The sequence below is a fragment of the Telmatherina bonti genome (assembly GCF_933228915.1).
Source record: "Telmatherina bonti genome assembly, chromosome: 5".
Lineage (NCBI taxonomy): Eukaryota > Metazoa > Chordata > Actinopteri > Atheriniformes > Telmatherinidae > Telmatherina > Telmatherina bonti.
Window position 1 is genome coordinate 6233481 of NC_136623.1, and position 22118 is coordinate 6255598.

The window sequence follows — 22118 nt, forward strand, 5'->3', positions numbered from 1 at the left end:
CCACCGCAGGAGCTTTTCGCCTGAAAACAAACCTGTCACTTCCGACTCATCGGAAACGATGGCAGCAGCTCGGCGAGGCTTCGTCCTTCAGACGTAATCTACGTAGAGAAAGGTTGGAGTGAACGACAGGAGATCTAAGGCATGGCAGGTTTTGGCAGCGACAGCACTGCAGATACACAAACTCATAGAGTCCAACTTCTCGGCTCGTTTGGAGGAACGAACCCAGAGACGGATCGCAGGAGGCAATATGAAGTCCGTCTCCAGCCATCGGGTTCTCCTCCAACTACAGAAGAAAGGGATCCAGGATTCCTGGACCTCACAGTTTGCCGTCGGCTGCAGCTTTCTGGCTGCGGTTCGGGGGCCGGAGCCCCGCCTCCGTGCCGATGTCCACGGTGATGTTGGTGTAGAGAGGAAGGTACTGGCGCGAGATCAGCTCGTACTCGACCGTGTTCATCCCGTCCAGCTTCCAGGTCTGCCGGGTCTTCGCCAGCATGTTGAACCTGCAGAAGAAGCAGAACTTTTACTGGAAGTAAGAAACCCAACGACAATAAACCGCTTTTCTGTCTGCAGAGAAAGTTTAGATGTTTTCGCTGGACGGAAGTTTCAGGTGGAAAGCAGCGTGAGAATCTAAGATAAACACTCAGGAAACGCTCCACGTCCATCCATGTACAGTTAGTGGGACCATGTCCAACTTCTTCTCTATAAACTCTGTTTTCTTAGCTTGACGGTTTAAACCTCCTCTGTCCCTTCCAGGATTAACCCTTTCATGCAAGAATTAATAAACAATGCGACAGTTTTTAAATACAGTATTTTACCTCTACACACACGTGCAATGATACGTTTATATAATCATAATAATATGATGTAAATCTATAAAATACAGCTGCATCATTTTCATTTCCTATTTATCACAAACTTGTATAATTACATTATGTTTAATTATATATTTATTTACTCTCCAGTGAGTGGAAACTTATTGGATGACTCACGAAATGGTTTATTTACAGAAATACCATCCTCATTCATGAATATGCAAAAAAAAGTTTGTAAATAGGTCTCTCTTATATGGCCACTATGGATGAAAGGGTTAAAAAAACAAAAAAAACAAACACCTTCACGGGTCCAACATCAGGCCTGTGGTTTCACTACAGAAAGTCCAGAATTTCAGCTACAGGCTCATTAAAACCAAACCTCCAAATGCAGTTCAAACCGTAAACAAACAGAAGTCTACAGATAAATGTAAACATCCTTGTTTCCACCCGCCAACGTGCATGTCGCAGTTTACACACCTGGACCTCGTTATGAGCAGGATTCACCAAGATACAAAGGGCAGAAGTTACGCTTCGGCTTCCTAAAACATCCTCAAATGTAAAAAAGTTTAAAAAACATCCTTGTTTATATTCATTTTGACTAGTATTACGTCTGCAGTACGTCACGGTTCCATCCGCTTCGACTCGAGTCTGAAAGGCTTCTCAGGATTTCCATGCATCTTTTTCAACACATTGAGGGTCTTTTCTCGCCCCGCAGCACTTTATACCACTGGTTAGCTCTCAGCTAAAAGCTTCAGGCTAACTTTCAGCTAAAAGCTTCAGGCTAACTTTCAGCTAAAAGCTGCAGGCTAACTTTCAGCTAAAAGCTGCAGGCTAACTTTCAGCTAAAAGCTGCAGGCTAACTTTCAGCTAAAAGCTGCAGGCTAACTTTCAGCTAAAAGCTTCAGGCTAACTTTCAGCTAAAAGCTTCAGGCTAACTTTCAGCTAAAAGCTTCAGGCTAACTTTCAGCTAAAAGCTTCAGGCTAACTTTCAGCTAAAAGCTTCAGGCTAACTTTCAGCTAAAAGCTTCAGGCTAACTTTCAGCTAAAAGCTGCAGGCTAACTTTTAGCTAAAAGCTAACTGGCTTATTTACCAAAATACAGTCATTCGTAAATCAGCAGTAAAAATGCCTGTTAATAGGTGATAGGTCCACTTTATGGCCACTGTGCCTGAAAGCCGTCCTGGTTTTGTGTGTTCAGACCCAAAACTTAGGCAAAGTACGTTACGGCGCCATAAAATCCGCGTCCAGCCTTCATTCCTCTGCCGTTATATCAACAAGTTGGCATTAAAAATATGCAAATGTTCATGTCTGCGTGGCTTTTCCCTGCAGCGCTGCTGAAGTTGAGCTTCCGTGGAGAATTACCTCTTGGGGTTCACGTCATTGCCTTCGTCCAGCTTGTGTTTGATCATCTTGTAGCGGCCGACCTGCAGCGACGGCCGGGTGATGTACATTCCCGCCAGAGACACTCTGGGAACACAAGCGTAGACGTTACCATGGGAATGCTGGGATTTATCCGGTTCCTGCGCTCCGGCTTCCTGTCTCACCTGACGCCGATGTCGTCGTCCTCGCCACCCCAGCCCCAGTAGTTGTTGGGGAAGCCGTTCATCTTCAGGTAGTGCAGCGGCGACAGAGCCGACACTCCGCCAAAGTACATCTTGTACGGAAGCCTGAGAAGGACATAAAGAGGGTTTAGTCCTCCACAGGAAGAGCTGCGGCTTTGTCAACGACGTTTTTCCACACGTACTTGTAGCCAAACTTGTCCATGGCGATAGCTGCGTGCTTGGGGTTGGCGTCGCAGACGTACGTGTTGCGGTCGTCTTCGGGAATCAGGTCGACGTCGTGAAAGAAGAGACAGTCCCAGTCTTCCTCCTTCATGGCCTCCCGGAAGCCCACGTTCATCAGCTTGGCTCTATTGAAGGTATAGTTTCCCGCCTGCAACGGAAAAGCCTCCCGTTATAGCGGGCAAAACGGCAGGAAGCAACGTCCACGGCGGCCCCACAGAGGCCCTACGGCGCCCTGGAGAAAGACTAGACGGTCCCGACCAATCAGGGACTAAATTAAAAATCAAATCAAATATTATTTCTATAGCACTTTTCATCCAAGTGCTTTACAACATAAAAACCATTTCACACCAATCACACAACCACACCTTCCCCTGACGTAAATAAAACTACCTTCATGATTCCATGTCTGTATCTGTATACAGACATAAAAGGTAACTAAAGCACATTAAAATACAAAATTAACAAAAAAAGAAACAAATAAAAATATTTTGATGAAATCAGAATCAGATCTGCTTCAAAATAAAAGACACCAAATGGAAAAAGCAAGAAAAATATAAAATCTGATTTAAAAAAATAACTGATGTCAAATTAAATAAAATGTAACAAATTAAAAAATAGATGAAAAGAAAAAACATGTTGATGGGAAAAAAAAACGTACAATTTAAAAAAATAAAAGTATCTGGATTGAATGAATCAGAAATAAAAATGACAGAAAAAACAAAATTAACAAAAAGATAGATGAAAAAAAATTGAAATAAATAGAAATGTTTCAAACAAAAAAAAAATTAAAATTGAAAAGATAATTTTGATGAAATTAAAAAAGTTTAATTGGCTAAATAAACAAAATCAGTAACAAAAGCAAAAATCAAAATTAAGTTACAAATAAATAAGAAGAAAAAATATTTTCACAACAAAAAAAAACAAAACTGGTACAAATAAAAACAATAACATGTAAGTCGAATAAATTAATGAGTCATGATTACATGTGATAAAATGGTGCCAAATTAAAGCGAAAAATAAAAATACTTTGGCTGAGTATAAAACAGGCTCCCAGCTTCAGTCCTCCTGGGCCACAATCCTGCAGGTTTTCCATGTATCCCTGCTTCAACACACCTGACTCAAACTAAATCAGTCACTCCGCAGAACTTCGTTGGCTGTTGGATCCATTTACTGGAAACCAGGTGTATTGGAGCAGGGATACATGGAAACCCTGCAGGTCAGCGGACCTCCAGGACCGAATTTGGACCCCCCTGCTATCAGAAGAAAAGAAAAAAATCACCTTGAATGAATTAAACTGTTGGGAATTTCCTGGGAAAATAAAAAATGAAATATCAGAAACAAACAATTCAACAGAAGCTTTAAAGGAGGAGCTGCAACGGATTTAATGTCCCAGAATCCTGAAGACCAGCAGCTGGACGACTTCTCGGTTCCTACGGGATGTTTTCAGACCTGGACCCCTGCTGGACTGAACCGGTTCCTGTTCCGATCAGTCTGGACTGACTTACAACCCGTTTAATACGCCAGAAAACTTCCAGTAACTAAATCTAGGTTTTATAAAACTGCCATGAGATGTGTTCATGTGTTCTTAGCTGCAGGTGCGGCGAGCCTCCACCAGGTGGCGCTGTGGGAGTGAAAACCAAGCTGAACGACAGCTTCCTGTCTGCAACAAGGCTCACCTGGTGGATGACGTAGATCCCGTAGCTGAGCTGCTGCCGCTGCAGGAAGGGATGCAGGAAGTAGAGCAGGAACTTCAGGTGGTGCTCGCGGTTTCGGTGGGGGATGATGATGGCCGTCTTGTGTCTCGCCACACAGTCCGGCGGCCTGTAGCGTCCTCCGCGGACCACCAGCGGGTTCTTCCTCTCCACCGCGGCCAGGGTGAGCCCCGAGGGGAAGCTGACGTGGATTGGCCCCCCTGTGAGAATAAAGAGACGCCGTCGTGATTCCCGTTGATGGGAAATGGAAGCCGCTCGGCTTCGCTTTCCTTCCAGCTGTGACGAGAGTTCGTCGTAAAGTTAGAAACTTCAACCCGGTTCATGGAGACTTTAGTCACAGGAAGCAGCAGAAAATGCATCACAACAATATAAACACACAATATTAGGTACAAATAAACACAACCCGACACGCCACCTACATGTTTCCATGGTGATGGCGGGAAATGAAGGTGTGACGATGCAGATGGAGATGACGGAGGTATCGCACGGTGAAATATCGATCAGTACTCCGACTGTACAGCAGTGGACCTGCCGTAGCGCTCCGTCCCCGAGCCGCGGTCGGGTGCAGCGGGTCAGAGGTGGTTTCCATGATGGATGCCTCCCTCCAGTGGTCTGCCCAGTACAGACTGGCCTTCTGACCAGCTTGTTACCGCACTCAGCGCTGCCCCCCCCCCCAGCCAACCACAGCAGAGGTCCCACAGAGTCATAAATGTCCTGAACATCGGCCGGCAGACTCTACAGGACCTGCGTCTCCTCAGAAAGTGGAGGCGACTCTGGGTTCCGTGTGATGGGACCAGACCAGTTTACGACCTGCCGCTTTTCCGTCCAGAGTTTCATCACGATGGACAAAAAGTTTGGTCAAATCTTGGTTCCACGTTCCGAGCCGACACACCGAAAAAGACACGGAGTGACACCGACTTCTCCTGATGGCCGTCGCCATGGAAACAAGGAGGCGGAGGGGGAGGTCCTGCGAACACGCGATCCGAACACGCGATCGGACCCGCTGGTTAAAGCGTCATGAAGGCGCGAAGGTACGCGCTCCAACATACAAAAGTTTGGGCACCCCAGGTCTGAATTTTTGCTGCTGGTAAAAGTTCAGCAAGCAGAAGACGAGATGCCTCAGTCACCTTAAAGACCACCAGTAAATAACAGCAGTCATCATCATCATCATCACCACCATCATCAGCATCATATTCCATCATTTTAGAGCTGGACAGAAAGCAACACCCTGCGAAAGTTTGGGAACCCCTGGAGAGCTGGATGACCTGTATGGGTTGCAGTTTGTTCAGTCAGCTGATGCACGCAGACGTTTTCCAAACACTTTCATGTCCCAACAATCAGCCACTGGTTGTCAAATATACGGCCCGGGGGCCAAAACAGGACCCAGCCTGGTCTGCAGGAGGACTTTGGTAAATCTGAGACAATAACTGCATTTTTAAAATAAAACTACTTTTAATTCTTCATTTGTCCACATGAGGTTTTTCACGCTTCAATAGGAGTTTCAAAACTTTTTATCCGTTTTACTTGCAGATAAAACGTGGCGAGTCTGTTCTGGTTGCCCGGACAACCAACCAACATCTGCCTCCAGATGTTATTAAAGCGTTTGTGATTCTGCAGGTTCACTAAGGTTTTTCACAATGAATTTAACGTTTGAAAGACAAATGAAGCGTGATTGAAGCAACACTCGGGTTGTTCAGAAAGGAGTTCAAACCAAAGTTCACCCAGTATCAACATCCTGAGAACCAACACAGTTCAGCTACTTACAAACTCTGGCGCTTTAACACCTCCTGCAGCTCCAAAGGAAAGCTGCCAATCAACAGTCCGGCGACGTTTCCAAGACAGAGCGAATACTCTGTTAAGTGTGTTTACTTGTCTCTGTTAGCTGCATAAGCCCCTCCCCTTCCCAGTACAACTCTCTAGAAGCTGCATAAGCCCCTCCCCTTCCCAGTACAACTCTCTAGAAGCTGCATAAGCCCCTCCCCTTCCCAGTACAACTCTCTAGAAGCTGCATAAGCCCCTCCCCTTCCCAGTACAACTCTAGAAGCTGCATAAGCCCCTCCCCTTCCCAGTACGACTCTCTAGAAGCTGCATAAGCCCCTCCCCTTCCCAGTACGACTCTCTAGAAGCTGCATAAGCCCCTCCCCTTCCCAGTACGACTCTCTAAAAGCTGCATAAGCCCCTCCCCTTCCCAGTACGACTCTCTAGAAGCTGCATAAGCCCCTCCCCTTCCATGTACGACTCTCTAAAAGCTGCATAAGCCCCTCCCCTTCCCAGTACGACTCTCTAAAAGCTGCATAAGCCCCTCCCCTTCCCAGTACGACTCTCTAGAAGCTACATAAGCCCCTCCCCTTTCCAGTACGACTCTCGAAGCTGCATAAGCCCCTCCCCTTCCCAGTACGACTCTCTAGAAGCTGCATAAGCCCCTCCCCCGTCCAGAAGAACTCTGCAGGAGTTTGGTCCTTCTGCAGCGTCCAGCTGCAGGCAGAGCAGGAGGCGAGAAGCTCTGCTGCAGGACCAGACTGAAGCCACAACAGTCTGGTTGCCATCACGTGTTCATGTCTGGTGATGAAGCGTGTGGAGGGGAACACGGAGAACCTGATGGAGTTGCTGGTTTTCATTTCAGTTTTGGCCATGCAGGGGTATTTTCTGTTTTCTACTGTTTTGAATAGAAATGGAGTTTACTATATTAATATCTGTATCTATTATTTAATTCACTTATCCACCAAGGTCCATTTAAATGAAGACTTTTGCTTTTGTTATGTGATTAAAATGCGATTAATTGAGATTAACTACAAAACCTGTAATTAATATAATTAATGTAATTAGATATTTTTCCGAGTCTCGTCCAGACTTAAAACACGAAGGGATGCGTCTTCCTTAACGTTTGGAGCACACTTAATCTTTTTCTCACAGAACTGGGTTTCACATTAAAACAGCCCGAAGAAGCGCCTGGATTCATCCGTTTTCACTCACTTTAATCTCTAATCTGTACCTGTGTGCAGAGCTCCCACCTCCATGTGACAAACTTTCCATCTAAATTAAAAGCTGCTCCATGACTAAACTACCAGAGGGATGAGAGGACTTCAACATCACTCAGGAAGCGCTGTGTTTCTGGCCAAACCAGTATGAATGAACCCTGACTTGCTGGCTTGGTGGGCAGGTGAACCTGAATCTCCAGGTGGTTTCCGTTGACTTTAACCAACCCACATTCTTCAGATATGACGGCAAGTTTCTTTTTGACGAGAAGGAAAAGAAAAGCTGATCAGAAGGAATGATTTCTGCGCCACTCCCATCATTCAGAAGAATTTGTCTTATTTTCAAGCTGTATTTTTATTTAACTCTGGTGAAATGTGTCACATCGAAGCAGATCTGAGGATGAAGAAGAGAATTATTACAGATTAAGTTTATTCTAACCTGCCTGAAAAGCCTCTAAAACATCTCATACGGTGGTTTTGTCGGCGAAACCCGCCCAGCACAGAATTGGTGAAGGCAGATCCAGTATCGGCCGTCTTCAGGTGGATTTAAAGATCCATTTTTAGATTTATTTATTCATTTCATCCATCTTTCTGGATGATGAGACTGTGTCCACGCTGCCAACAAGCAGGTCCTGGAACCTTCCAAGCTTTGGTCGGAGCTGTCAAACAGGCCTCAGCAGCTCACGGCATACTGATGCTATCTTCCTGTTTCTGACCAACTAAAACTGGTTTCTGTTCCTTTGATGTGGATTGAGAAACATCCTGATTTTCTTGTCATGTTCCGCTGATCGAACGTCTGGTTTGAAACGATCTGTGGAACCAAGATGTTTTCAACTATCAACAAAGTTATGACTCAACATTAAAAAGCCAAATTTGGCATTGTTTAAGAGAGAAGCAGGTTTCTACGCGTACGTCGGTGTTATGACACAGCAGGAAACCAAATCCACCAAAAGCAACTTTATTGTCTTTACTTACGAAGTTTTCAGCCTCGTTTTTAAAGGGATTTTTCAAGATTATTCACTTCACAACTGTTTTTCTTCTAATCTGCCGTCACAATTCAGTCATGATGTTTTATGGACATGTGAGGAATCTTTAAGAGTAATTATTTGTGGTATTTAACACCATGATTCATTGTAGCATCCCGACTGATCGCTGCTGCGACGTTGAATGTTGAACTTACCGAGCCACCGTCTGTTCTCAAAGCAGAACTTAAGAGTTTGTAGTTTTGCTCTGAATCAAAGCCTTCATCCTCATTAATTAACTAATGAGATTTACAGGGATTAGATGAGATTAATCATTGCCTGGTTATACGGACCTGATCTTCAAAACTTCTTGTTGGAGAAAAACATTTTGCTCGCAGTTCACTGTCACAGCATGTAAGTTTGTTGTACATGCTTTTTATTAACAGAAGTTACAGCAAGAAGACCTTACGGCTAGCAGACGTGACGGCTAGCAGACGCGACGGCTAGCAGACGCGACGGCTAGCAGACGCGACGGCTAGCAGACGCGACGGCTAGCAGACGCATCGGCTAGCAGACGTAACGGCTAGCAGATGCTACGGCTAGCAGATGCTACGGCTAGCAGATGTTCCACCCCTTCCAATGAGGATGGACGCTCTTGCTGAAACTGGTTCTGGACTAATTCTTCTAGACTTCACGGAAACAGCCACAATGGAAAGCTTGAAGACATTTCTTTGTCTTTTTTTCCTCTCAGCTTTTAAACAGTTCCTGTTTTAACAGGTAAAATTGGCCTTCCTACATTTATACTTTATCTTTACATCAAATATGAAGTTTCAGTTTATCTTCTAAAACACAGGTGTCAAACTCCAGTCCTCCAGGGCCACTATCCTGCAGGTTTTTGTTGTCTCCATGCTCCAACACACCTGACTGAAATTGATAAATAGGTTGACAAGAAGCTGCTGCATCTATTTGATTTGAATCAGCTTTTTTGGTGGAGGGAAACAACAAAAACCTGCCGGATAGCGCCCCCCGAGAACTGCAGTTTGACACTCCTGTTCTAAAAGAAGCCATTGACCCATGGATTAAATCAGGGGTGTCCAAAGTCGGTCCTCGAGGGCCGCTGTCCTGCAGGTTTCCCATGTATTCCTGTTCCAACACATCTAGCTTCCACTAAATGGATCAAACAGCCAATGACGTGCACAACTGATTAAGCTGTACTACTAATTAATTTGAATCAGGTGTGTCTGAGCAGGGATACATAGAAAAATTGCAGGATTCTGGCCCTCGAGGACCGGAGCTGGACACCTCTGGATTAGATGAATATTCATACAAGTTTGAGTGAACTATCTTTACAGATGATCTCTATTAAAACAGAGGAGAAATACTGCATCCACAATATATATTTTTTTAATTTATTCAGGCTCTTTTACTGGAGAATTTACAGCAACTACTTTTCCATTTTAAATACCATGAAACATGTTTCTGTTTGCACCAAAGTTCAGCTGTTTCTTTGCATTTGTTCCGTGACTAAAAGGAAAATTAAACAACTGCGACTTTTAAACCGGAGCAGGAACTTTACTGGGATTTGGGTGTTTGGTTACACCACCAGTTCATGCTGAAGGTTTTATTTGACTTCCCATGAAGCAAAAGGCGGCGCGTCCAAGACTTGTGGTCTGTTCACAACTTTGGTGAAATTTCGTTTAGTTTTGACTTCTACAATTGTCTTTTTTGAGGGTTTAATGTTTAAAAATAGTAAGGAATTGGACACGTGGTAACACATATGCTGGAGGCTGCGCTGGTGAAGAAAGATGTTTAGCAGCAGGGATGTCGTGACTTCTCATAGATTAAGCATTAACTTATCATCACTATTAACGTGTAAAACCACATGGACACTCTTTATAGATCTGATGTCAATAACTAAACAATAAAACAGCAAAGTAAAGTAACTACAAACATCCTCTGCTGTGTGGAATAAATAAATCCTGCATATAAACTGGATTACTCAGAGAAAACAGATGAAAACGCGACAGGACCTCTACCTGGACAGGTTTCTACAGGTTGCTGCTGCCTTTAATGACCTTTTAAGGCTCTTTGCACCGTTTGTCATGCGTTTCATATTTAAGGTAAAGTGCTCTGATAAGACATGTGATGTACAGATAAACGTACTACAATCTAAAATCTTCATTTTTGCTTCATCTCAGCAGGAAAAGCTGATTGGAGGAGGTTTGCTTTTGTTGTGATGATGTACCACATGTGTGTCAGACTCCAGGAAGAAAAGCTGCAGTTTCTCCCAACGAGGATCATAAACGTGTGATTTGTCACAACGGTTGACAAAAAATCCCTTTATCCTCCTTATCTATGGAGATTATGATCGTTTCAAGCTTTACATTCAGAAGATGGCTGAAGGATGATCTGTTTGATATATCGAGGCGGGTAATGAACCGTGTGGAGTTGGAGAAGCCCCGCCCTGAATCCCAGAGGATCAACCGTCACTGATAATTCATCTCTAATATTGAGTCAAGCTGCAAATAAACTGGATTATTAATGATTTAAGTTACTGTTAATATCAGAAATGTGTTCAGCGTGTTGCAAACACAACGCAGCACGTTTAGCTAACATAAGTTAGCACGGAGCTGGAAGTAAATCTGGCAGATGAGTTCGTTTCACTCGGTTGACCTTCAACAGCCTGAAAGTTCATCAAAAGGTTTTGAGGTTTGTCACAAGGCGGAAAAAGGAATGTAAACTAACGAAAGCTTAAGCTGGGTGTAGATTCCTGCAAAGTAAACCACAACGTCCGTGTTTGAAGACGTTGATGAACGAGGAGCGACACCTTTTGCAAACATGTCGTACATCAAACAGGCAGGCGTGAAGCAGGAGCTGCGACGGACAGAAAACTCACCTATGAGGGGGGATGTCTTCGGACAGTACGCCATGTCCTCGGGGCCGTGAAGTTTGGGCAGGTGGGAGAGGTTGGCGTAAACGTCCGACCCGACGATGCCGGGCATCGTACGGTTGCGGGGTGGCGAACCCGTTGTGTCCGTCTTGCGGAAGATGCGGATGAAGTAGGTGACCCTCTTCTGGTATCCCTCTCGAGACAGCAGCGCCATGACAACCAGCTGGATGCCCAAGAACATGAACAGGTAGCGCCACTTGGACTGTAGGGTGACCATGGCGACAGGTAGAGGAGGCGTGAAGAACGAACCAATCAGAGTTAATCTACAGCTAGGTGATGATTGTCAGGTCAACCGGATCCAGACAAACTAAAAGCAGAAAGTCAAGTAAAGAAAAATAACAAGTCTCAACAAAAAGGCACTTTTGGTGTCAGCTGGATGGAAAAGTCCACTCAGAACAGAAAATCTAGAAAAACCTCCCAGAAGAGAAAAAACAGAACTGTGAGTTCTCTTCAGTACATTCCTCAGAAAAAGTCAGCAGGAGGCAAAAATCTGCCAAGTCGGCTGCAGGTCCGATCTGTCAGCGGTCGGGTGAGGATGTCCGTCCCTCATCACGTAGTTTCACCCCCTCTCAATCCCATCCTCTGGCCCTGGAAGCTCCTCTTCCTCCCTTTGCTAGCTTCACGCTGCCGCCTGCTCTCCCTCATGCTCGCTCCTGAGGGACTCCACGACGGCCACCATGACAAAGGAGAGCATGTGCGCCGAGTCTGGCCCTTCACAGAGGATTACACCGACGGGGAGGGGGGGCCACCATGACCGGCGTGGGAGGAGCCCAACGCTGTGGAGGAAGAGGTGTAGAAAGATGATGATTCCTTCTGATATCCAAGACCCCTCAAAGTCCAGCTGGGGAGAGAGAGAGAGAGAGAGAGAGAGAGAGAGAGAGAGAGAGAGAGAGAGAGAGAGAGAGGATGGGTTACAATGACTGACACATTCCCTGTTAAAACTAACGTAATCAGCATTTTCAGCTTTTTCTCACACAAACAATGAGCCTTTGTGTGCAGAACAAGCCAAACAAACGGCTGGTGTTTGTTTACTGATCGTTGGATCAGAGCGTGGGCTCCGGTGCAGACCCCCCCCCCACCACAGACGTAGTGTTGATCCAACAAAGCGAGAGCGCTGTCGACCCGCAGCATCGACCCGCTCGGCTCCAGAGTTCAACTTAGTTACAAATCAATTAGAGCTTGTTAAAGCAGTCAGCCTTTAAAGTGCTAATCTTAATCCCACTGTAGACTGAACGTCTGCTGGAGAAACACAGAAAGAGCCGCTAATTCACTCATTTTATCTCCTGCTACTGTCTGCAGATTTTATTCACAGTTAAACCTCCACTACATCACAAGTACTACCGCTCATATCCTCCAGTTTGGTTTCCAGGAGGTTTCTATACCGTCCAGGAGGATCACGATCCAGGCAACATGTAGAGTAATGTCTGCTAACAACGGTCCTCTACGGGCGGAATAAAGCCAAGAAGACGTTTGGGATGCAGCTGAGGTGGAGGTGCTGCAGGGAGGAGAGCAGGTAGATGGTAGCAGGAACACGAGTGGAAACAAGGAAACAGTGTGTGTGTTTCAGACGTGAGAGGATGATGTGCAGATTAGAAAAGGCTTGGTCACTGCTGATCTATGTGTGTTATTTCTACAAACTTCTGGTTGCTCTTTATGCTGCTTTATCTGTTCATACGTTCATTTCACATCATTTTAGCCTCAGAATCTGACAGCTGAGGCTGAAAACATCACGTTTCCATGGAAACGACCCGTCTGCGCCGGGAACGACCCGTCTGCGCCGGAAACGACCCGTCTGCGCCGGAAACGACCCGTCTGCGCCGGAAACGACCCGTCTGCGCCGGAAACGACCCGTCTGCGCCGGAAACGACCCGTCTGCGCCGGGAACGACCCGTCTGCGCCGGGAACGACCCGTCTGCGCCGGGAACGACCCGTCTGCGCCGGGAACGACCCGTCTGCGCCGGAAACGTCCCGTCTGCGCCGGAAACGTCCCGTCTGCGCCGGAAACGACCCGTCTGCGCCGGAAACGTCCCCTCTGCGTGTTGACATCATGTCTCCACGGTGATGGGTTAAAAAGCTTCAGGATGTGCTGTGTTTTTCCAGGAGTTGGACACACGGTTGAAGTAAAGACATCCAGGAAAAAACTTGTTTTTCCAGACGTGACGCAAACATGGCAGCATCTCAGGCGGTCACACCCTGGCATTACTTTTCCCAGAAAGAGGAGTTGAGCGTCGCCTGAGAGAACAAAGGTTTCTATTATATTCATGGAGGTGGGAGTTTGGAGAGTTTCGGCTGGTCCTGGACTGCTTCCAGGTCCAAGAAGATGCCATTACATCCCATCCCTTCTTCTCCCTGATGCAGGTAACTTATCCTGCTTCTCAAATAAAGCTGCAAAATCTGAGTGAAACTTGTGACTCTGGCGTGTCAAAGGCCTGATGTGAACCTGAAACATGGCCGTTATCTGCTAGCAGCAGCCGCTAAGCAAGCCGATCCCGTCCAGCGTCTACAGGATATGAGATTTCTCTAAGCACTTCTTTTTACACACACATGCAATCTGAAGCGTGGCGAACGGGAACTGAACAAGATGTCAACATTATGACAATTTTACTGAAAAAAGAAACAAATCGTCATCGTTACTCTGTTGCTAAGAGACCTGGTTGGCCTTTATGCTGAGCAGCTGATGATTCGTTCATTTTACATCATAATCTGACAGCTGCGGCTGTCGGGACCGACATCACGCTTGCAAGCTGCCTGGCAGGAAGAGATCCAAAGCTGTCCAAACAGAAACATGTTGGAGGTGAAGCTGACCACGAGGAGTGACCACTAGCCACCAGGACACCTGTGGACAGGTGCATTTCGTCTGTTTAGCTGCTTATGAATGACTTCTGCAGCGGTGCTAGACGCCGGTAACTCCCTGCTACTGGATCGTCTGGATGACGATGCCGTCTCAGCACTTAAAGCATCTCACGCCAATTACACAAGCAAAAACAATGCATGACGAGCACTGCGGCGTGCAGCGCCACGACGCTCACGCTTGACCTTTTCATGAGCTTGATGCGCTCATGCAGAAAGACGACGGGCGATGAGGAGGAACGGATTGTTTTGACATCTTAACGAAGGATTATCACACCCGTCAAGCCTTAAAATGTGAGAGGATTCTGGTTTCTGAACCACTTTCAGCAGTAAAACTGGTTCAAGCTCTAAGCCAGGCTGCAGAAGAAACGGCTAAAAAAACCCATCCAGCCTACTTATTCAGCTGCACACATGTGGGAACCATCCGCTGCTCCTGCGTCTCTCTTTGTCTGGAAGGATTTCACTTTGAGGATAATGAAGCTTCTTCATGTGGACGAAACGGGAGCGGAAAGCCTGTGCAGACCAGCTGAGCAGATGGGACACTGACCCCTCTCGCTCGGCTCAGGCCTCGCTACAACCTCATAGATTAGAGATATTGTTTATAAAGACGGAGCAATAAAAACTGGGCTTAATGCCGCAGCATTTAGAAAGAAAAGATTAATCAGCTTATGAGACGCTCCAGGCTCTGCGGAGGTTTTCTAGGACAGAAGATGGTGGGTGATATCAATGCTCTGTGAGCTGGGGAAACCGCCACCAGGAATAAACTCAATCTCTCCGACACTCCCTCTCTATTCTCCCAAATCCCAACGTGGCGTTCATCTGTAATGAGATAGGACCGTCTTTCCAGTGTCAGGCGTAGCCCCAGGGAGCTGAGCTGTACCTGAGTGAGCAACAAATCTCCAGAAGCATCTGCGAAGACATCCGCACGCAAACGGCCAGGATGTGAGGGGAAGAGACGGGCTTTCTGGATGGTTTTCAGCCGGTTTGTTGGTTTCATCAGAGAAGCAACTTTTAGAGCTCAGCCTGCATTAACGGATCAATCCGACTGGTTCTGTAACTTATCTCTGTACAGATTAACTCTGCAGGTCTGAAACACAAAACATTCATCTATCTCATTCAGCCACTCCAGAACCAATCAGATTTAGCAACCATCACCGTGGAAACCCGCTGTTTTCTGTCTCTGCTAGCAGTAAATCCTGCTAACGCTTCTTCAGTGTTTTATTCATCCATAAACTCACCTGTAGGAAGGTGTGACGACAACACTGGTCGTGTCCAGGCGCTGGCGGCGGTACATTTCCTCATGATGGAGAGTTTGACTGTCGACACAGAGAGGATCCGCCCCCTGCTCTGATTGGTTAAACACTGCTGAAATCTGATTGGTTCTTAAGTTAAATCTGGACTTACATCAAGTACTTCGTAATATTCAGACTTTTACTTTCCGACGTGATGTTGGACTTTGCAACAGTCTGACTGGGAACAGCGAGACCGGAAACAGCCGGACTGGAAACAGCCAGACCGGGAACAGCCAGACCGGGAACAGCCAGACCGGGATCAGACCGCCAGACTGGAAACAGCCAGACCGGGAACAGCCAGACCGGGATCAGACCGCCAGACTGGAAACAGCCAGACCGGGAACAGCCAGACTGGAAACAGCCAGACCGGGAACAGCCAGACCGGGAACAGCCAGACCGGGATCAGACCGCCAGACTGGAAACAGCCAGACCGGGAACAGCCAGACCGGGAACAGCCAGACCGGGATCAGACCGCCAGACTGGAAACAGCCAGACCGGGAACAGCCAGACTGGAAACAGCCAGACCGGGAACAGCCAGACCGGGATCAGACCGGGAACAGCCAGACTGGAAACAGCCGGACTGGAAACAGCCAGACCGGGAACAGACAGACCTGGAACAGACAGACCTGGAACAGCCAGACCGGGAACAGCCAGACCGGGAACAGCCAGACCGGGAACAGCCAGACCGGGAACAGCCAGACCGGGATCAGACCGCCAGACTGGAAACAGCCAGACTGGGAACAGCCAGACCGGAAACAGCCAGACCGGGATCAAACCGGGAACAGCCAGACCGGGATCAGACCGCCAGACTGGAAACAGCCAGACTGGGAACAGCCAGACCGGAAACAGCCAGACCGGGATCAAACCGGGAACAGCCAGACCGGGATCAGACCGCCAGACTGGAAACAGCCAGACTGGGAACAGCCAGACCGGAAACAGCCAGACCGGGATCAGACCGGGATCAGACCGGGATCAGCCAGACCGGAAACAGCCAGACCGGGAACAGCCAGACCGGGATCAGCCAGACCGGGATCAGCCAGAACGGGAACAGCCAGAACGGGATCAGCCAGAACGGGATCAGCCAGAACGGGATCAGCCAGACCGGGATCAGCCAGAACGGGATCAGCCAGACCGGGAACAGCCAGAACGGGATCAGCCAGAACGGGATCAGCCAGACCGGGATCAGACCGGGAACAGCCAGACCGGGATCAGACCGGGAACAGCCAGACCGGGAACAGACCGGAAACAGCCAGACTGGGAACAGCCGGACTGGGAACAGCCAGACTGGGAACAGCCGGACTGGGAACAGCCAGACCGGGAACAGCCAGACCGTGATCAGACCGGGAACAGCCAGACCGTGATCAGACCGGGAACAGCCAGACCGGGATCAGACCTGGAACAGCCAGACCGGGATCAGACCTGGAACAGCCAGACCGGGATCAGACCGGGAACAGCCAGACCGGGATCAGACCGGGAACAGCCAGACCGTGATCAGACCGGGAACAGCCAGACTGGGATCAGACCGGGAACAGCCAGACTGGGATCAGACTGGGATCAGCCAGACCGGGAACAGCCAGACCGGGATCAGCCAGACCGGGAACAGCCAGACCGGGAACAGCCAGACCGGGATCAGCCAGACCGGGAACAGCCAGACCGGGATCAGCCAGACCGGGAACAGCCAGACCGGGATCAGACCGGGAACAGCCAGACTGGGAACAGCCAGACTGGGATCAGACAGACCGGGAACAGCCAGACTGGGAACAGCCAGACCGGGATCAGACCGGGAACAGCCAGACTGGAAACAGCCGGACCGGGAACAGCCAGACTGGAAACAGCCGGACCGGGAACAGCCAGACTGGAAACAGCCGGACCGTGATCAGACCGACTGGGAACAGCCAGACCGTGATCAGACCGGGATCAGCCAGACCGGGATCAGACCGGGAACAGCCAGACCGGGATCAGACCGGGAACAGCCAGACTGGGATCAGACCGGGAACAGCCAGACCGGGATCAGACCGGGAACAGCCAGACCGGGATCAGACCGGGAACAGCCAGACCGGGATCAGACCGGGAACAGCCAGACCGGGATCAGACCGGGAACAGCCAGACCGGGATCAGACCGGGAACAGCCAGACCGGGAACAGCCAGACCGGGAACAGCCAGACCGGGAACAGCCAGACCGGGAACAGCCAGACCGGGATCAGACCGGGAACAGCCAGACCGGGATCAGACCGGGAACAGCCAGACCGGGATCAGACCGGGAACAGCCAGACCGGGATCAGACCGGGAACAGCCAGACCGGGAACAGACCGGGAACAGCCAGACCGGGAACAGACCGGGAACAGCCAGACCGGGAACAGACCGGGAACAGCCAGACCGGGAACAGACCGGGAACAGCCAGACCGGGATCAGACCGGGAACAGCCAGACTGGGATCAGACCGGGAACAGCCAGACTGGGAACAGACCGGGAACAGCCAGACTGGGAACAGACCGGGAACAGCCAGACTGGGATCAGACCGGGAACAGCCAGACTGGGATCAGACCGGGAACAGCCAGACTGGGATCAGACCGGGAACAGCCAGACTGGGAACAGACCGGGAACAGCCAGACTGGGAACAGACCGGGAACAGCCAGACCGGGAACAGACCGGGAACAGCCAGACCGGGATCAGCCAGACCGGAAACAGCCGGACCGGGATCAGCCAGACCGGAAACAGCCGGACTGGAAACAGCCAGACTGGAAACAGCCAGACTGGAAACAGCCAGACCGTGATCAGACCTGGAACAGCCAGACCGGGATCAGACCTGGAACAGCCAGACCGGGATCAGACCGGGAACAGCCAGACCGGGATCAGACCGGGAACAGCCAGACCGGGATCAGACCGGGAACAGCCAGACCGGGATCAGACCGGGAACAGCCAGACCGGGATCAGACCGGGAACAGCCAGACCGGGATCAGACCGGGAACAGCCAGACGGGGATCAGACCGGGAACAGCCAGACTGGGATCAGACCGGGAACAGCCAGACTGGGAACAGACCGGGAACAGCCAGACTGGGAACAGACCGGGAACAGCCAGACTGGGAACAGACCGGGAACAGCCAGACTGGGATCAGACCGGGAACAGCCAGACTGGGAACAGACCGGGAACAGCCAGACTGGGAACAGACCGGGAACAGCCAGACTGGGATCAGACCGGGAACAGCCAGACTGGGATCAGACCGGGAACAGCCAGACTGGGATCAGACCGGGAACAGCCAGACTGGGAACAGACCGGGAACAGCCAGACCGGGAACAGACCGGGAACAGCCAGACCGGGAACAGACCGGGAACAGCCAGACCGGGATCAGACCGGGAACAGCCAGACCGGGATCAGCCAGACCGGAAACAGCCGGACTGGAAACAGCCAGACTGGAAACAGCCAGACTGGAAACAGCCAGACTGGAAACAGCCAGACTGGAAACAGCCAGACCGTGATCAGACCTGGAACAGCCAGACCGGGATCAGACCTGGAACAGCCAGACCGGGATCAGACCGGGAACAGCCAGACCGGGATCAGACCGGGAACAGCCAGACCGGGATCAGACCGGGAACAGCCAGCCTGGGATCAGACCGGGAACAGCCAGCCTGGGATCAGACCGGGAACAGCCAGACCGGGATCAGACCGGGAACAGCCAGACTGGGAACAGACCGGGAACAGCCAGACCGGGATCAGACCGGGAACAGCCAGACTGGGAACAGACCGGGAACAGCCAGACCGGGATCAGACCGGGAACAGCCAGACTGGGATCAGACCGGGAACAGCCAGACTGGGATCAGACCGGGAACAAACTTGCAGAGATAACCTGGAGATCTAACTTGGATCTGAAACCCGGAGGTCCAGGCGACCAAACTTCTCATAAAACATAAAATCCGTCTCAGATATCTGAACTTGATCCGGCCACGCTCCAGTGGCGTTGCCGGATCCCCGGAGATCTGTGTGTGTTTGTTAAAAGGCTGAGGAAGAGGAGGGAACGTCAGCGACACAAAGCAAACTAAAGGAGAGATGAAGAGCAAACAGTCTGGTCACACCATGTGCTTCATCCTGCTTCCTCCGGCTCCACGTGTAGAACTAAACCCAGAAGCAGGTTTAACATGACATAACACTCCTGCACACAAACATCCGTTCCTCTCCTTCCTCAGCACCTCCATTTTCTGTTTTTACTTCACTGCGCTTTAAATAGCGAAGGCACACAACAGCTGATAAATGGGACATTTTCGCTCTGCCTGCGGGCTTTATTATTACATATATATAGAACGTCCACTTGCCTGGCTGCATACGCATGAGCGGGCAAGAGAATGAACACTATGGGGGGGGTTGGAAGAAGAGACCAGGAAAATAAAGGGGGTGGGGGTTAAGGAGGGTGGAAGTTATGCATTTGGATAAACATGGAGGGACAGCTTGCGGTTGAAGCCCTGAGGGAGTGGCAGAGATTTCATGCACAGCTGCAGGAGGTAAAAGATGGAGGGGGAGGTCACGGCAGAGAAGCCTTACCTAACCACAGACCCCATTTCCCTTCAACAACACAAACTTACAACGGCTTCGAACCGCGTCTTCTAACTGGCTGGAAACGTTTTCATCCTCATCTGTGCAACAGAACTGGAAAAAGCTGAACCACGCCAGAAATTCCAGGAACAGCTGGTTCCGATCAGAACTACAGAGAGCTGAAGTGCTGCGTTCCCACTTCAGCACGGAGCTACTCCACTGACAAACGCTGCGTTGAAAGATGTTTGTGTTGCAGCGAGAACAGCAGACAGAGCTGCAGCTTCTGGTTGCTCCGGTCCCACAAGGCCTTCAGCCGGGAAATATTCCACCGCCACAGGAACGCCGCCTAATGCATCGCTGCACGCCATGTCAGATCCCGGCATTAACCTCCACGCCCTGCTGGATCGGTCCAGGACAAAGCTCTTCACATCAGCCTGCATGTTCTACAAGTTCCCGCCTGTTCTTTCCAAACACTGCTGCTTAAAACCTCCTGGAAGTCCATCAACGCAGAAATGATGATTTCCACATTTTTCCAGTTCTGAAGAAGGAAAACTGAAACACTGAGATGATGAAACTCGTCGGCTGTGACCGGTCGGCACGGTGACGATTCATCGGGATGCAAATCGTCCTGATTCGTATGAAATCATAGCAGGAATGTAAAAGTCAGACATGTTTGGGGGACGGACCAGTCCGTCCACGCCCACTGTCCTCTGGAGGTCGTGCTGCTAACAACCACGTTAGTGATGTTTGCAAACTTAAAAAAAACAAATGAAAGTGGATTTTTATATACATGAAAAAAATTAAATACAGATTCCATTCATAATTAATTTACTAAAAAAATGTTTGTTTAAAAAATTTTACATTAATAACCTTTTATTCTTACATTTTTGTAATGGTCGCATCTTAAATAGTTTTAAATAAACTAATTTAATGAAATTTTTATAAATTAAAAAATTGTTTTAAAAAATGGAAAAAAAGCATTTTATTTTATTATTTAAAAAAAACTACAGTATTCGTTACAGTAGAACATTTCAACTGTAAATGTAAAATAAACTAGGGGTGGGAAAATCGAATCAAATAATCGAAAATCTGGATTTTTTTGCTTTACAATTTTAAAACTGATTTTTTTTTTTTTTGTTAAAAAATCTATTTTTTTAATAAAAAGAAAAAAATCATCCATTATAAAATTTGTCATTTTTGTTGATCTTTTAACTTGTCTCCTTTGGCATTATATCGGAATCAAATCCAATCGGGACTAAAGCGTATCGTCACAGCCCTAAAATAAACATGAAATTTTTAAATAAAAATGTAGAAACTTTTGCATTAATGTTAAAATCCAACAGAAACATGAAGAACGTTGATTCAGGTCTGGCTTTCAGTGAACGCATCATAGGAAAACATTTTGCTTCTGCAGAAACAAAGTCGTTATGTCATCACATTATCATGTTTTCTCCGTCCGTTTGTCCGCAACGTAACTCTGAAGAACAACTTTTCTGATATTTTCCGGACACGGACGTGGAATTAGGAACAAGTGACTGGATGCTGGGAGTGAATGTATTAAAGTAGGTATTCCGATGGGGAGATGGAATCTCCAGGGGTGTCCAGCTCCGGTCCTCGACGATCCTGCAGGTTTTCCATGTATCCCTGCTCCAACACACCTGACTCAAACTCAGTCATTGTGCAGAACTTTGTTGGCTGTTGGGTCCATTTAATGGACGGTGTGTTGGAGCAGGGATACATGGAAACCAGCGGGCGCCTGCTCCAACTCAAACATCGCTGGGAAAACAAAGTTGTTGGAGGTAGAGAAATCTGTGTACTTCCTCATAACACCGTCAAACTGGCTCATGAACCTTCCTGGAAATCAGCTGGCTGATACCGATCAGACTGATGGGTCTTATCTTTGACATATTTTCTCTTATAAGTCATGTGACACGCAACTGTTTCAGCTTTTAGGACCGAGCAGCCTCCTGGAGACCGACGCTCGCCGAGCAGCTTCCCTGTAATGTTTCTGGAAAGTTCCCTGTCAGAGGTGTCCGTGCTGAACTGTGCGGGGGTAAAAAACACGCTGAAAGATGATCCGTTATTTGCATGTGTCACTTTGAATGTGCAACCACAAAGCCGTGTTAAGCAAACACGCCTGGCGGCTCTTTCTGCACCACGCACAGGAGACTTTCAGGGTTTCTCTTATCCTGGAGCACCTGAACACACCTTTAGACAGAAACATCAGGCTGTGGTCCCGAACGAAGACAAGATCAGAA

General features: G+C 48.5%; 1 protein-coding gene across 1 annotated transcript in view; it reads right to left on the minus strand.

Annotated features, from left to right (window-relative positions):
• LOC306755821 (beta-1,4-galactosyltransferase 3) overlaps positions 1-22118 on the minus strand; it is a 28824-nt gene that overhangs the window by 702 nt on the left and 6004 nt on the right. The window contains exons 2-7 of the mRNA XM_079240361.1: positions 11141-12035; positions 4272-4507; positions 2556-2743; positions 2356-2478; positions 2174-2278; positions 1-500 (exon numbers count right to left, since the gene is read on the minus strand). The exon at positions 1-500 is cut by the window's left edge and continues 702 nt beyond it. Of these exons, the coding sequence (XP_079096487.1) occupies positions 317-500; positions 2174-2278; positions 2356-2478; positions 2556-2743; positions 4272-4507; positions 11141-11411 (1107 nt within the window). The 5' untranslated portion in view covers positions 11412-12035 and the 3' untranslated portion in view covers positions 1-316. The remainder of the gene's footprint in view (positions 501-2173; positions 2279-2355; positions 2479-2555; positions 2744-4271; positions 4508-11140; positions 12036-22118) is intronic.